This window comes from Cyanistes caeruleus, chromosome 2 (genome assembly GCF_971803275.1).
Source record: "Cyanistes caeruleus chromosome 2, bCyaCae1.hap1.1, whole genome shotgun sequence".
Lineage (NCBI taxonomy): Eukaryota > Metazoa > Chordata > Aves > Passeriformes > Paridae > Cyanistes > Cyanistes caeruleus.
This window is the reverse complement of record NC_141702.1, coordinates 49401351-49416718: the sequence shown is the minus strand read 5'-3', so window position 1 is coordinate 49416718 and position 15368 is coordinate 49401351. Positions and strand designations below refer to the sequence as shown.

Here is a 15368-nt window from a genome sequence, read left to right as displayed (position 1 = left end):
CCATTCTTTGCTGGCCAAAGATTCTTCAGAAGAACTCACGGATAGTAAAAATTACATAGTCAAGCAGCTTTCTTATTCATTAAAATCACATTTAAATAGGACTGGAAGGAAAAAAACCAGCATGCTAGACATTAAAATTAATTATTTTAGTTATAATAAGGCACTAAAGTAGTTACTTTACATATTAAAGCCATACATCATAACTTGCTAATAAGGCATCTAAAGGATATTATTTTTGTTTGAAAAGCATCGATTTACCCCTCCACCAACTGTAAAATTTTGTATTAAAATACAAACTGTGTACATCTCTCTTGATACATTTTTATTATAGAACTATTGGCACTATTTTTTGGTTCCAGTCATACATGGGCAGTGATTTTTGTTCTGATTGCCTGTCAAGAATTCATCATTAACACAGGCTAACAATGGGAGGTCCTGGGAGTGAGAAGCTCAGTGGAGAAAAGTTTTAAGATAGCTCAACACTTTGAAGCAACTTTTTGTTATGGAGACATTAAGCTGTGCTCTGTGATACTGGAAGACTTTAATGGATGTATGAAAAAGATTCAAATACCTTTTCAGAGGTATCAAGTACACAAGTAAAACAGAAAACAATTGTTGGGACCCTCAGAAGGTCAGTATGTTTCTACCTAACCTGTCACTCTCTCCCGGTCTCTCCCACCTCCCCGTACACACTTCTTTCTCTGTTTTTTTTTCTCTATTTTCCTCTTTGCCTCTTTTACTATTAAATAAAATATATTTTTTTTTCACACCAACATTTAACCTTGTTTGGTTTTAGTCATGTTTTTGTGGGTGTATTTTGAACTTTCAAAGTTCTTTCCGTTTTATATATAGTCTTAGGTTTCTTTGCTCTTCTGGGTTTAAACCGGGTTGTAACAGCCTGAAACATGATTTTGATACAGAATTAGTTAAAACCCAAAATATTTCAAATAATTGTAAAGCATGTCACTGGGTTGTTATACGCAGGGAAGAAAAATACAGGTGAGAAACTATTCAAAATACCATATTGCAAATTCTAGCAAGAACGAAAGCTTTAGAGCCTAAGGCAAACCCTATTTTTTGGTTACATTAAGAATAAAATCCCCAAACTTCGTTATGCCCTCATGAAGAAGGGGAAAGTGGCTGGTTTGTCGTGCAGCTCTCTGTAAAGAAGCCAAATTTAGACTTCGAGGTGTAACCCGCGGGGGTGGAGAGGGAATTTGTAGGAAGCAGCTTCAGCTACCCTTGCCCACAGCGTCCTTTCCCCCCCGCCTCGTAATCCTCCACTCTGTACAGGAGCAGCGTCTGTCTCCACGGGGCGCAAAGAGCGGCACCCCTGCATGGAGAACCCCCAGGGGCATCTTTTGTTCCTCAGAGGCCGAGCAGCTGGAGTGTCCCCCATGCCCAGGGAGCGCCCCATGACAACTGCCGGGAGGGCCGGTTCTCCCGCGGGAAGCGCCCCGGCCTCCCGCCCGGCCGCGGTCGGCCGCTCTCCGCCGCCCCGCCCCGCTCAGGGCCCGCCGGGCCCGGGCGTGGAGCGGCGCGGAGGGGCGGGGACGGAGCCGCTCCTCCCGCCGGGTGAGGGAGCTGCGGCCACTGCTCGGCGCGGCGGGAAGCGGCGGGAGCGGGGCGGCCCCGCCGCAGGTACCGAGCGGGAGCGGAGCGCTGCCCGCCTCGCCCGGAGGCTGGGCCGCTGGGAGCGCGGCACAGCCCTCGCTGCCCGGCGCTGAGGCGGGACGGGACGCGCTTGGGGCAGCGCCCACCTGGCCGCCTTCAAAACTTGCCGTGCTGGAGGCGGCGGCAGGAGGGCCGATCAAAGCGCTGCGGCGGCCGCCTGCCCTCATCGCCTGCACACGAGGGAAAGGAGAGCCGCCCGGGCTCGCTTCTCCCACTAGCGGGGAGGAGCGCCCCGCCCGCTCCCCGCCCAGCCCGGCGGGAGGGCGGCACCGGCCGGCGGGGGCGGGGCGGGCTGGGTTGGCGGGAGCCGTCACTGAGGGCGGGGGACTCGGCCCGGCCCCGGTGCCTGGCGCAGTCCCGGTGCCGGGCGGCGGCGGGGCCGTGACGAGGGTTCCCTGCCCGAGCTCAGCAGCCCCGCCCCGCCCCGCCTGGATCCGCCGTGGGCTTTTCCCAGGGAACACAAAGTTTCCCTCCGGGCTGCGCGGCCGCCCCGGGAAGCGGCGCTGTGTGACCGCCTGCCCGCGGCTTGTCCCCGCGCAGGGACACCATGGTGCTGAGCGCGGAGCAGGTGAGCCTCATCGGGCAGGTGTTCGAGTCCTACGTGCTGGAGCACCACAGGGACGAAATCCTGGGCATCCTGAGGGAGGCGGACGACCAGGCGCACTACCCCGTCGTCGTCGACGCCTTGACGCTCTTTGAGACCAACATGGAGATCGGGGAGTACTTCAACGCCTTCCCCAGCGAGGTGCTGCCGGTTTTCGACAGCGCGCTGCGCCGGGCTGCGCTGGCAGCGCTGCAGGACAGCGCGGACCCGGCACAGCTCAGCCTCAAGCAGAACCTCCACGCCAGGGTCTCGGGTGAGTGGCGGGGGCCGCAGCCTGCTGCACCTCCCAGGCTGGACTGCCAGCAGGTCAGGGAAACTGCCAAAATTTCCTTGTTCTGTAACAAACTATTGGGGTGCCATGGAATGAAGAAGTTTAATTCTTGCCCTTTCGGTGTTTGAGGTAGTAGGGAATCCTTAGTGTTTATAAAGCAGCAAAGGACACGTGCAAACGCGTGGATGTGTGTAGACCAGCTCACAAAAGAAAAGCTGTGGCCATCCCCGCTGGCTTGCACGCTGTGGTTGCTGTCTTTCTCTGGGTTAGGGCTTACACTAAAGCCTTTCCAGGGCGAAGACTCCTCAAAGCAGCAGCTGGTCTTACATTATTTCTTTTAGACAGAAGGTGTAGAGAGAAGAAAAATAAAGAAGGAAAAAAAAAAAAGTTTTAGAAGGTAGATGCACAGTTCCTAAGTTTTACTGCAGGTTGACTTCCCTATGGTGCCAGTTGGCTCCCAGTCCTTATGGGCTCCAGACATCTTCTCCAGAAGAGGCAAAGTCTAAATTTTGAATTGTCTTGTAACAATTTCACCCAAAATTGAATTTTGAATTGAATTGAAACTGTTGAATTTTATGATTCATAAAATTGGTATGATTTTTATGTTATAAAATTACTTGTCTTAAAATTGGAATGAGCTGTTGGAAGACGTGATCATTAATGTAGGATTCAGTAAATCTTTCACTGCAAGATGATATATCATCATTCCTTATTATTGGGAACTTTTTTGTAACTTTGAGGTTTGGTAAATGTGGAGTTGCAGGTTCTGGGGTTGAAAGGTATTTTTTGCCTATTGTGGGAAACGGAGTCAGCGGTGGCACCATCCCTTCTGGTCATTTCTGATCATAACAATTTGGAGCAATAGTCTGCAAAGCCAAGAGCTGGCAGCCTCTATTTCCCTCCCCTGCCCTGTTGTGGAGTGGCTTATGATCATTCAGTCGTTTGGTAGCTTTAATTTGGATAAACCACAGTTGTTAAATAGGCCTGTGTTTCATTCCAGTGAGTTTCCATAAAAATGTTGTAATGACAACGCATACATCAGATATATGTTAATCCTGTGGTATTCAGGTGCTGAGAAACTTGTACACAGCTGCTGAGTATGTGAGGTAAAAGGATGGCCTCTGTGCTGTACTGAAATTTGACCTCAGGCACCTTCCTGTACCTATGACAGCAGGAATGAGGTAAAACTTTCCTCCTGTGTTCAATGTGAGATGCATTTACATCGTTCAGGGCTTCAGCTTGAAAAAAAGACTGCAAGTCTGATTATTTGAAAAGCTGCCAGTAAGTATTAGAAGGAATACAGCAAGGAGAGATGATCTCTGTGTGAGCAGTGGTGTCTTTAAGGCATTTCTTTTCTTCTTACCAGCCTCTTGCTGGAGCTGATCATTCCTCCCACAGTGATGTTTTGTCTAAATATTCCCTTATCATCCTCCAGCAAAATTAGCACCCTTGATCAAATAATTTTAGTAACTGATAAAAGCAAGCCTGACTGATCATTGGTAGAAGAATTCAGTCAGCAGACTCACTGATAATTCCATCCCTAAGGTGGAGAGAAATTGGTGAAGAACAGGGGGAGTTATCCTTGAGAGATCCAGCAGGATTAAAATAACATCTGTCCATGGAATTTGGTTAATGTTCTGCACCACCAAAAGGCTCACTGCAGAGGAAACAAGAAATAACCTAAATTTTCTATAGCCCTTTTTCCACCCAAACTTTCCCATGATACTGTTCCCATTTAAGTGGATGCTGAATTCTGATTACCTTCAGGATTCTCATCTTGGAGTGCTACTTTCCATTCCCATGTCAGAAAAGGAGGGAATGTGAGGGTGGTGCACTGTTCTTGGTGGGAGTAGCAGACAACTACCAGGAGTGTGGGTGATGGATCTGGGTATTAGGCTCGGAAAAGTGATTTTTCAACACCTTTTACCAATATGGATAGGGCATCTAAGGGTTCATAAAAGGGTTGAAGGAGTGGATAAGCAGTAATTAATAATGGATGATCACCCTAACTTCAGTGAAGAAAGTAAAAGATAAAGTTCTTTATCTGAATTTCAGCATTGTAGGAATTTGATTGTATAGCTTCTATTTTTTGCTACAAATCCATGAAATGATTTTTCCTTACTTGTAATTAGTCTGAGCACCACTGTGTCTTTTACTGAAGGCCAAGCTGCTTCTGATATTTAGATATTTAGATATAATAGCTTTTTTGTGACAAATACAGTAAAGTTGATTCGAAGAGGCACATACTCAATTAAAGTGTTTGTCAAGCAGTCTATTATTATCGGAATTAAGGCTCTTTTTGTCACATTTACACTCTTGTCTCTTCAAAATTTACAGAGATGATCATCATGTATCCTGACAATAGTGCTGCAGCTCTCTCTAGTGTAAGATGTGATGCATTTTGAAAAGCTTTTTCAGGGGCAGCAATACTGAGCTAAGAAAAAAAAGGCCAAAACAGGTGGAGAAACAAGGGGTTGGTTTTTTTCCCCTGAACTGAGTAGAAATGCAAATTTGTGGCAGAATGAAAATTTCAACAGGCTCAGTAGAACATTTAAATAGCTTTATTAGAGTCAAACAGAAAAAAACTGTTTGCTGTTTTACAAAATACTTCCTTTTGCTGATTATTTAATTCTACTTTTTCTACTTTATTTTCTTGCCTTTTAAAATTACTTTAGTAGTTAAAAATATTTTCTTTGAACAAAAGCAGAAGGTCAAGTGTTGCTTAAAAGCATCAAACCGGAATGAATGTTTCTGCATGTCTGAAGTACGGAATTTGGGTTTTAAAACACTGAGATAAATATGACATTTTTGGTTTTTGTTTTTGTTTTTTTTTAGCAGCCAAAGCCACTGAGAAGATTTGACCTAAACACACAAATAGTTTTGGTCCCCTTAGAAAAATAATTTCCTAGCAGATTTGTAGTTTTACATCTCTGTTTCCTTGCTCTATTTGGGAAGTAAAGCCAAGAAATTAAGTCAAGTTTATTAGTGTCTTGTAGTTCATTACTAATTTCTGAATAGGCAATGTTTTGCTCAGGTGATCATTTCAAGACCATTTATTTTTATAAAGACTTTGTAGGTGGTTGAGATTAATCTTCCTGAGGATTTCAGCCACTCTGGTGCCAAGTGATGGGTGAACACTGGAGTGGGATCAGCGCATGACTGAACTGGCTGCTGGGGTGAAATTAAAGGAGAGCAAGTGGGAAGTGTCCTGTCACTGTGCATTTGAATGTACAATTGAATTTGCTTTGGCTGTGTTAAAATAAGCCCTTTACATTCTTTTTGTACTAACTTCCTTGTGCTAGAGGTTTACTGGTATGCAGTGTGGATTTTAAGGTCAAATGCTCTCCAACTATGAGTTTGCTTAGACTTGAGAATTCACAAGATTAGGAGCTACACCTGTTTAACTGCAGGAATAATGTTGAACCACAATTAAGTAGCATAACTAAAAATTTCATTCAGATAAACCAGTTGTAGAATAAATGGCATTTGCATAAAGAACATCTGAATTAATACAGGTATGAGAACATCAGGATCTGTTTCCATGAAAGGAAACTTTTCACGACTATGCACCCTCTGGCAAGAGTGGGAGAGTAAAATGGCAACATTTTCAGCTACTGCTCAGTGCCTGATGATTTTCACCATCTGAAGACAATGAATCAGATTTATGGTACAACAGATGAATAATTGAATCATGTTTATCAAACAGTAATAACAATGGCTACTGTTCATATGTATGGCATGTTTTCTGGTCTTTCTGTTTAACTGCATTTTAAGTCCTTGTTTGATAAGCATAGCCTTATGCTGCATGTCTTTTTGTCTAACAGGTTTGCCTGTTTGCCCAGAGCTGACTCGAGAGCACATTCCTAAATCCAAGGATGTGGGACACTTTTTGTCTGTTACTGGGACTGTCATACGTACCAGTTCGGTGAAGGTTTTGGAGTTTGAGCGGAGTTACATCTGCAACAAGTGCAAGCACGTGTTTGTTGTCAAGGCTGACTTCGAGCAGTGCTATGCGTTCTGTCGTCCAGCAGCCTGTCTCAATGAAGAGGGCTGCAACTCAACCAAGTTCATGTGTCTCTCTGGAACAACCTCCTCTCCTACTTGCTGCAGGGACTATCAAGAAATCAAAATTCAGGAACAGGTAAGGAAAAAAAAAATAAACATAGACAAAAGGGGAAGGTATTAAAATACAGATGTCTACTGTTGTTTAAAACAAATGCCTGAGAAGGCTGAAAGAAGCCAGGTAACCCACTGGTGAGAGATTTCCTGTCAAAGAGTTAAACATTAAGCCAACATGTAGACCATACTTCTGTTACTGGGTAATTCCACTTGATACTTTATGAAACACCAGCGCTCAGTGGATAGATGAAATTTTCATGGATGAAATTCCATTCTGTGTTGAATCCCCGTAACACCAAGTGTGCATTGTTTCTTTAAGCACTGCTGTGCATGATGCTGATGTTCATCACTGGTTCTGAGGACTAAAACTAGCTCAATGTTGGCCAGGGCCAGCTATAGCTGTGCAATGTGGTCAATACATGGTGTCTGCAAATGTACTTCCCTTCAGCCAGTATTGAACTCAACAATTATTGCATATGTGATCCTCACAGAACCTGCATACAGAATTTGTGTTTGTTTTCTGATGGTAGCCCTGGGTGGAAGTACAGACAAGGTAGAGGAGAAACGTATGAAGTTAGAAATGAAGGTCTTGAAAGTTCAGAATACCAAAAAAAGTAAGGGAATAAAACTTTCTGGGAAATAAGTGCCATATTGCATGAACATATAATGATTGTTTCTGACATATGGGAAATATCTATAACATATATTTTGTTATACTGTGTGACACTGATCTCGCTGGTAGGAAGGATTTTCAGCAACATGGGCTCATTAAAAACAATAAAGTTAAACTTGGAGTGAATTTCCCTTGTGTTTCCTACTGAGCTCTGCAAATAACTGCATGTGTCGTCAGTACTGACCGTGATGTGAGCTGCCTGTGGCCATTTAGATAATACACAAGGGTGAATTAACCTTCCTAGGTACCAGAGAGAGAATACATTTAGAGTTCTAGCATGTATGACCTGTGCTGCAGAATGAAATGGTACTTCTGACTGTTTTCTTGTGCAGTGGATACTCTCAAAACTATTGCAAGCTCTAAGTGTAAATGGAAAGATTCGTGGATGGAAATTAACTGTGACAAGATTGCACAGACTTTGCCCTGGAGAAAATAAAAAGAATTACAGGAATTACTGGCATATTTGTCAGTATATATTTGGGCTTTCTTGTTTTTTATTTAATCCTTGACCCCTAGGTGTAAACTTAAACTGTCAAGTCATGGTTAAATACCAGATACAGAGAATATTCTCTCAATATCTACTTCAGTGAAGGGTTATCTAACCCATGCACATCCTTCAGTACTACTTTACTTAGATAAAGTCAACTTTATCAATCAAAGAAGTATCTAGTAATAACTCAGATTATAATTAAAAAAAAAGAAAAAAGATCAGGTCTTCTAAATGACCTCTTTTAGTGAAATTTCTTTAGCAGGACATTGAAATCACACAAGATCTTCCAGCAGTGAGCACCTCCTGCTAATTTAATACCCAATCCCATTTCCATTAATATCAGCATTAAACTTTCATTGTTAAATTCAGGGCAGCATTGGCATCCTTACTGTAAGTTTTGTGATAAAAAGCAGGAACTGACCTCAGTTACAGGAAAGGGCCGTAGGTCAGAGCATCTGTAAATTAAAGGCTTTTGAGAGGTGCAATTTTTAAGAAGTGCTTTTTGTCCCCATCACCTAGGTTCAGAGGCTGTCTGTTGGAAGCATCCCTCGCTGCATGGTGGTTGTTCTGGAAGATGATTTGGTGGACAGTTGCAAGTCTGGTGAGGATACAGCGTAAATTACCTATGTTTGTACCCACAAGCACTTTCAGTTTTCCATTTGAGATGAATCTCTTTCAAGTGGCTGTCAGTGTTGGGGGCTCCTCAAACGAGGTGTGTTCATCTGTCACGTTGCTGTTTCAGGCTGAAGGTTAGCGTGGCAGCTGATGATCATTCTAGAAAATGATCATCAAAAATGCACCCCCAGGTTACATCCTGAATGTTTGACAGATCAGTTTCAATAAGTAATGTGTTGTGACATACAGAAAATACATTAAATCTTATTAGTGTGGAACAAGTGTAAAACCTCCCCAGGAGATTGGGTCACACAACATGAGGTGTCCCTCCATAGGTTTGGAGAGCCAGGAAACCTGACCTCCTGTTTAAGGAGAACTGCAAGTGGGGAAAACTACTTGGCATTCAAAGCAGAAACCAATTGGCAGGAGGACAAATGAAGAATAGTCTAAAAATTCTCAGATAGGTACATTTCCTCAAGAAATTAATTTGTGGTTGTACTTTTTCAGAAGAATGCTCTACTCAGAATGTTAACAAGTGATTATGGGGTTCATCACAAAAGTTTCCAGAAGCCAAATAAGTTTTGACAAGTTTTTTTTTGTATAATCAATCTAATTGAAAGAGCTTCTACAGTTCACCAGGAATTCTTCTCTTCTAAAAGAAGAGATATAACTTTAAGACTTTACCTCCCTTAAACAGAGGTGGAAAGACATAACAACTTCCTACCACAGACTTAAGCAGTTTACCTAATCTATGTTTTAGACTTCCATTTACTGCAGGAAGTTTTGCTTTTCGTTGTTAGATTTTTTTTTAACCTTATTAACTGTAACACAGGATCTGGATTACATTATTGTGCATTACAGGTAGCTGAAGTGTCTGCATGTCTCAAGTCAGATGTTATTTTATTAATTTTTTGGTGTTACCTCTAGGAGATGACATCACAGTGTATGGAGTGGTAATGCAGAGGTGGAAGCCTTTTCATGAGGGTGCACGCTGTGACTTGGAGCTTGTTTTAAAAGCCAACTATGTTAAAGTCAACAATGAACAGCTAGCAGGGGTTGTAATTGATGAAGAAGTTCGCAAGGAATTTGAAGACTTCTGGGAAAGTCATAGGAATGATCCCTTAGCAGGTTAGTAGTTGAAAGCTTTTAAGTAAGGCACTTGATTGGATAGAGATGAAATTAGGAGTGAAAATACAGTGACTGAACACATTTTCCCCCCATTATCCTATCTCTTCACCCATTCATCAAGAATATATTTTTTCCAGTACAAGAATGTGAAATTCTTACCTTAATACTACTGAGGGTGGAAGGAAGTACTAAACCTATTGCATTGATCTTCATTCTTTGAACTTTCTATTGAAGTCTTTCTTGGAACATTTATTAACAAGAAATGAGAAACGATGTAAGTATCAGAGGGAAAAAAATAAAAAAAGACAAGTGTTTTATAATCAAGAAAGAAGAAGCATACTTCTTGGAAGAAACTGTGTGGACCAGATCTGCCTTTAGTCAGCACAGCTGTTCCCTCTGGGGCGAGAGCTGACACACTGTCTCTGCATCCCAAATTAAGCTCTGAATCTTTACCATAGGGATCAGCACATCCTATCTTTCACATAATTCTTGGATGCCTAGGCCCTTGAGTTAGGTGCAGGGGAGCCTCTCAATTCACACTGGCTTCCAGAAGAGTCAGTGTTCAGTATGGTGGGTCCTAAACTTATCATGGTCCACAGTCAACCACCTTGGAATTTTCAGTTCTGTCTGGAAGGAACTCTGTCCCTCTCCATAATCTGAATACCTTCTCCTCAACTCTTGCAGGAGCTCAATGGACTCTTTAGGGTCTCTATCACTGGACTTTATTAGGCTGACATTCTGTCTTGTAAAATCCTGGCTTAGTCTCTCTTCTTTAAAGACAAAAAGGAGGGAAAGCAGGTGGGAACCTCCCTCAGATGAGCCCACTCATAGTAAGAAAGTGTAGATCCTGTCAGTGTCAAAGATTCTTCAGAACTGCATTTCCTGGCAAGCAGTTTAATTACTAGCTACCTGCTGTTTGGAATGATAACATTTGTTCCTTCTGCTGTTTGGAATGAGAATATTTCTTATCACTCTCATTATAACTGTTCAGAAAGTAACTCTGGATCTTCTTTGAAAGTCCCTTTTAATCTTTCATTCTCAGGACAATTTTTGGAAGCCTGCAGGGAGCAATGTGATTTTATGTAATATTACCCAGTCTGAATAAATAAATACAAAGTGGCTACAAGAAAGTTGAGGTGGAAATTAGAAGGACCCTGACTGCCCAAATGTCTGTTTCAGGCTGTTTATCTGAATTTGAGTTGAAATTGAGGGCAGAGATCAAATCTGACTAAGGAGTCTGAGGCCACAGAATGTGTGTGTACCTGTACTGCTTTTCAAGAGATAATGACAGCTACTACTGCATTTTTTGTCAGTTGTGTAATAATGTTAAGTCCTAACTGGAGTTAAATCTTGTACTGTGCATGGTTGAACAACATTCTTAAAATTTCAATTTTGGATGGACAAAGAAGTGTTAATTCCTTCAGAAGACCTCCAAATGAAACACGTATACCTTAAGCCATCCATTAGGTGCCTATATTTTGCCAGTACCATGTACGTGCATCTAAATTCAAAACACAAAGTTAAGCTTTCAAAATGGGTCACTCTCTTCTATTCCCTAGCAATGGAAGTAACACATGGCATATAACCTGAGACCCCTTATGTGCTGGTAGTGTCAGACTCTCAAAGGACAGAATTAATCCTGTTACATATCTTCCACACCATCAGCATTTTCAGAGCAGATTGAAATATTCTGCTGCTGGAAAGAGACGATAGTAGGGAGGAAGAGAGTGACCTCTGACACAGAAAGATCAAAAGGAGAAGAAAGGTAATGAGAAAATGAGCACACTGTGTGTGCACAGTTTTAAGGCAAAATAAGAGTTAGAAGTTTTCTTAGTTTTCCCAAATGTACTACACACCAGTTTTCAAGGGGATATTTTGGAATCTGTAAAATTCTAGGTTTCACAGCTTCTACACTTGTAAATGTGGAACAAAAGAATTTGCATGATGGCATTTCATTAGTGCCTTTTATCTTGCTATCCACATCATACAATCCTTAAATTGCAATAGAATTGGCTTTGCTGCTTGTGATTGTGACTTACCTAACTTCTCTATAGTGAAGGAAGTTTGGATCAAACAATTGCTCTGGGTCCTATTCAAAGAAAAAAAAAATCAAGGTCTCCTTCCTACCCTACTCTTCTTGCCCAAATTATTTGTCAGTGTACATGTGAGTCCATGGGAAACTAAGTTTTAACTCCGCTGAGTGCCATTTTTGCTCCTGTTTTAGGGAGGAATGAAATTTTGGCTAGCTTATGTCCTCAAGTTTTTGGATTGTACCTGGTGAAGCTAGCTGTAGCCATGGTGCTTGCTGGTGGTGTGCAGAGGACTGATGCTGCTGGAACTCGAACCAGAGGTTTGTATTGTTTCTAACAGTATCACATCCTTTATAACAATCTTTCCCATCCCTGTGCTCACCCACATTCCCCTGCCCCACCCTTCCAAAATCAAACCAGTAAGAACTTGGAAGCATAATCATCCCATTTTCTTGAGTGAGAGTAAGTTTTAATCAATTGTGACTATTCTTCCAAAATCTCAGACAAGTTGAAGTGGGTGTCTAGACTTCCTCTTTTTATTTTAATTTTTCCCAAATAAAACCCAATAGAAGCAGACTTTCAGCTTTCCATTAGGTAGAATATTAAAGGCAGCTGTTTTATCTAAAACATCTCACTTTTTATTGTATAAGTGACATTTTGAAATTATTTCTAGTAGAATATTCCCAGCAGTATTTGGCATCAAAGGATGGAATCTTAATGTTTCCTTAATGCAGATCACTATGGTACATTAAAAGGAAAAAATGAAAGGATTCATTTTACTTCCTTATGCCAGACTTTTCCATCTGTGATTGTCAGCACATCTCACTTAGTCTTGTAACTCCAAGTTACCTGCCTGCTGATTCTCCTTCTGTTGTTATTACATGGCAAATATGCCATGTGCCAGGTGGTACATAGGTCATAATCTATGAAGGTCATAATAATTTTGAAAAGTATGTCTCTGTATACAAATACAGGATTTTCTAAATGCTCCAACAGCTAAATAAAATTATAGACTTCATATTTGAATTGAGGTTGTATTTTGTAGAAAATGTTGAAAAAAATTTAGATCACTTCACTGAGATTGTAGCAGCCAAATTATTTACTTTGGTAATTTCATTGTTATGAAATTACAAAGTTGGGTAGCTGTTAGCAAAAAATTAATTAAGCAAAACAACATGCTGATTTTATTAGTCCATTTTGCAATCATTTGAATAGTTGAATGGTAACTAAAACCTGGTATCCTTCTGTTTCATGTTCAAGAATGAGCTGAGTCTGAGAAATGAGCACTCTAAAATGTAAGAAGTCATATGACAGGCAGTGTGTCAAAACCTGCTAATACTTCATAAATACTTCATTGTAAATATTTGTGTCTAGATGACTTTATTAACCAATGTATTTATCACACCAAATAAAGAGTGGAGAAATAGATATTTTAATGTGTATATATAGTGCTAAATTTTAGGTGAATATGACAAGCATTATTTAATCTGAGCGTTTTGTGTTGATGTTGGTCTGTATATGAACTGTACTCCTACATCACTGTTTTCCCCCAAGGTGAATCACATCTTCTGTTGGTTGGAGATCCAGGTACAGGGAAATCTCAGTTCCTCAAGTATGCAGTTAAGATTATGCCACGCTCTGTGCTTACAGCAGGAATTGGATCTACAAGTGCAGGTATGTGCTTCTTCAGCTGTAAAGTTATCTCTTCACCCGAGTATGTTTATATTGAAGCCTTCTGCATATGTGAACATACGTGTTCAAGTTGTTACAAGCACAGCTGAAGTAGAGACCTGCTGTGGAGGCATATGAGGACTGATCTGACTCTCTGTGGTCCTGTCCCTTTGTATCCATGAAGGACAGTGATGAGCTTCTAGCAGGGAACCTCACAAGCCTCATCCAGAGGCACCTCTCAGTGCTTTGCTAGTGGAGAGTGATCTGGACCTGTATTTTTAGCATTTTCCAGCTATGGAAAATATGACATCTTTCCAGAGCTCATGCTGTGTGATGAGCTAGCATCATTTGGTTTCTCCTGAACAGATAATCTCCTCTTCTGTTCTGTGTTCTGTCTGGGTGCCAGTTTGATTTCTGTTTGCTTTCTGGAAATTCACTGCTGTGTTGAGGAATTATTTCTTACACATGAAGATGGTTTTAAGATGGTTTCAGAGAACAAGTGGGTTTTTTCTTTTTTTTTCTTTTTTTTCTCTTTCTTCCTTTTGTTAAATTTAGGTATGTCTCAGCTGGCTCTGCTCTCAGGCATCTTTGCAAACTCTTCTGGGGACAATGTACAGGGTCAGATTACCTCTTCCAATAACTTTATTTATTTAACAAATGAATATGCTACATGTATGTTCAAAATGACAAAATAATTAAGGTCAAATCCCAGTGTCTCAGCTAGCATGTGTAACTTGAATATTTCTTAGAGTGTTGCTTATCATTTTATGTCTGGGAAACAGCATTATTTGTACATGGGAGAACCAAAGGATAAATCTTCCCCAATTCCACAGCTATGTATGTACTGAATCTTCCATATCCGTGGAAGTGGAACATACACTCCTGTGTGCAGGGAACTTGTTATGAAAAACATATGCACCTGGCTTTCCATTCAAACTGTTAACAAATAGGTCTGAAGAGAAGCCAGAGAGAAAATTTTATTTAATATAATCTTTTCTCCACTTTTTGTTCTGTGAACAAAAATTGAGAAGTCTGATAATTTCAGATTTGCTAGGGCACTTGCAGTGACCTGGAGTGAAATTTTGCCATGTATTTCAATGTGACTTTGCCCATTTTTGTAATAATGATTTTCTGTGTCAGTTGCTCTCAGTCTCTGATGTTGCTGTTGCCTTCTTCACCATGCCTCCCTCCCGTGCTTCACCTTCCATATGATCTGATTTCCAGTTCAGCCATGATGGCTAGGTTCAAAGACATTTCCCTGAAAACAAATATTGCAGTTTATAGGTTTACTGTGGTGTATGTGCACTAATGATGTATGGAGATGAACTTTCATCTCATGAAAGGTTTGTCTTGCACCTTTAGATCATCTATATTTCACTTAAATATTCCTTATTTTTTAAAAAAACCTTCTCTCTCAGTCCCTTTTTCTAAAATCTGACAGCAGCACCAAATTTCTACTTTAGAGTTGTTCAGGACTGTTATGTCCTGAAGAAACCTGAGTGCCTAGCAAGGAAACTATTCCCTAGTTTAATTTCAGGGAACCTTTCCATTGCTAGAACTGCTGGACTAAGGTACTAATTTCTAGACCAGCAGTTTGGATGCTGTTTGAATTACTATTTTCTTTGCCTTTCCCATGCAAGGAGTGTCATATGAATCTCTTGTAGCTAGTTGTACCTAACACTGATTTTTGTCAACTTCCTTTCTGGGCAGAAGCTTCAAATTAATTTGGAGAACTATAGAACTGCTTTACTTTGCTTATCATAATTTAACACTTTGAATTACCAGTTTCTGCTTTCCCATGAGAGGACAGTGCTAAGGCACATTCTTTCTTCCAGTGTATGAATATTAAATCTCTAAGTTCACTTTCAGCTAGTACCTTACTGTTTATAAAAAGCAGTCTGAATTGCATTTAATTGCTGGCTCTAAGCCAAAAGATACACCTGAGATTGAGTAAACCCTGAATAAGGTATCTAACTAGCCTTTAGTAAGACTGTGTGCACTGACATACCTTGTTCCCTTTACCCATCTGGTACTGTTTTAGTACACCAGCTCTTTTATAAGCATTGAATTAGAATTCTGCATCCCAAACTGTG

The 15368-nt window shown here is 41.1% G+C and overlaps 1 protein-coding gene across 2 annotated transcripts in view; it reads left to right on the top strand.

Moving 5' to 3' along the window:
- The first annotated feature begins 1544 nt into the window (after positions 1–1544).
- MCM9 (minichromosome maintenance 9 homologous recombination repair factor) overlaps positions 1545–15368 on the top strand; it is a 70682-nt gene continuing 56858 nt past the window's right edge. Inside the window, exons 1-7 of one of the 2 annotated variants that reach the window (XM_086876881.1) lie at positions 1545–1641; positions 2215–2531; positions 6374–6690; positions 8351–8432; positions 9374–9574; positions 11799–11924; positions 13159–13278. In XM_086876881.1, coding sequence (XP_086733007.1) covers positions 2222–2531; positions 6374–6690; positions 8351–8432; positions 9374–9574; positions 11799–11924; positions 13159–13278 — 1156 coding nt within the window. In that variant the 5' untranslated portion in view covers positions 1545–1641; positions 2215–2221. Of the gene's footprint in view, positions 1642–1958; positions 2532–6373; positions 6691–8350; positions 8433–9373; positions 9575–11798; positions 11925–13158; positions 13279–15368 lie in introns of those variants that run through there. The other variant, XR_015283138.1, reaches the window with a different exon arrangement.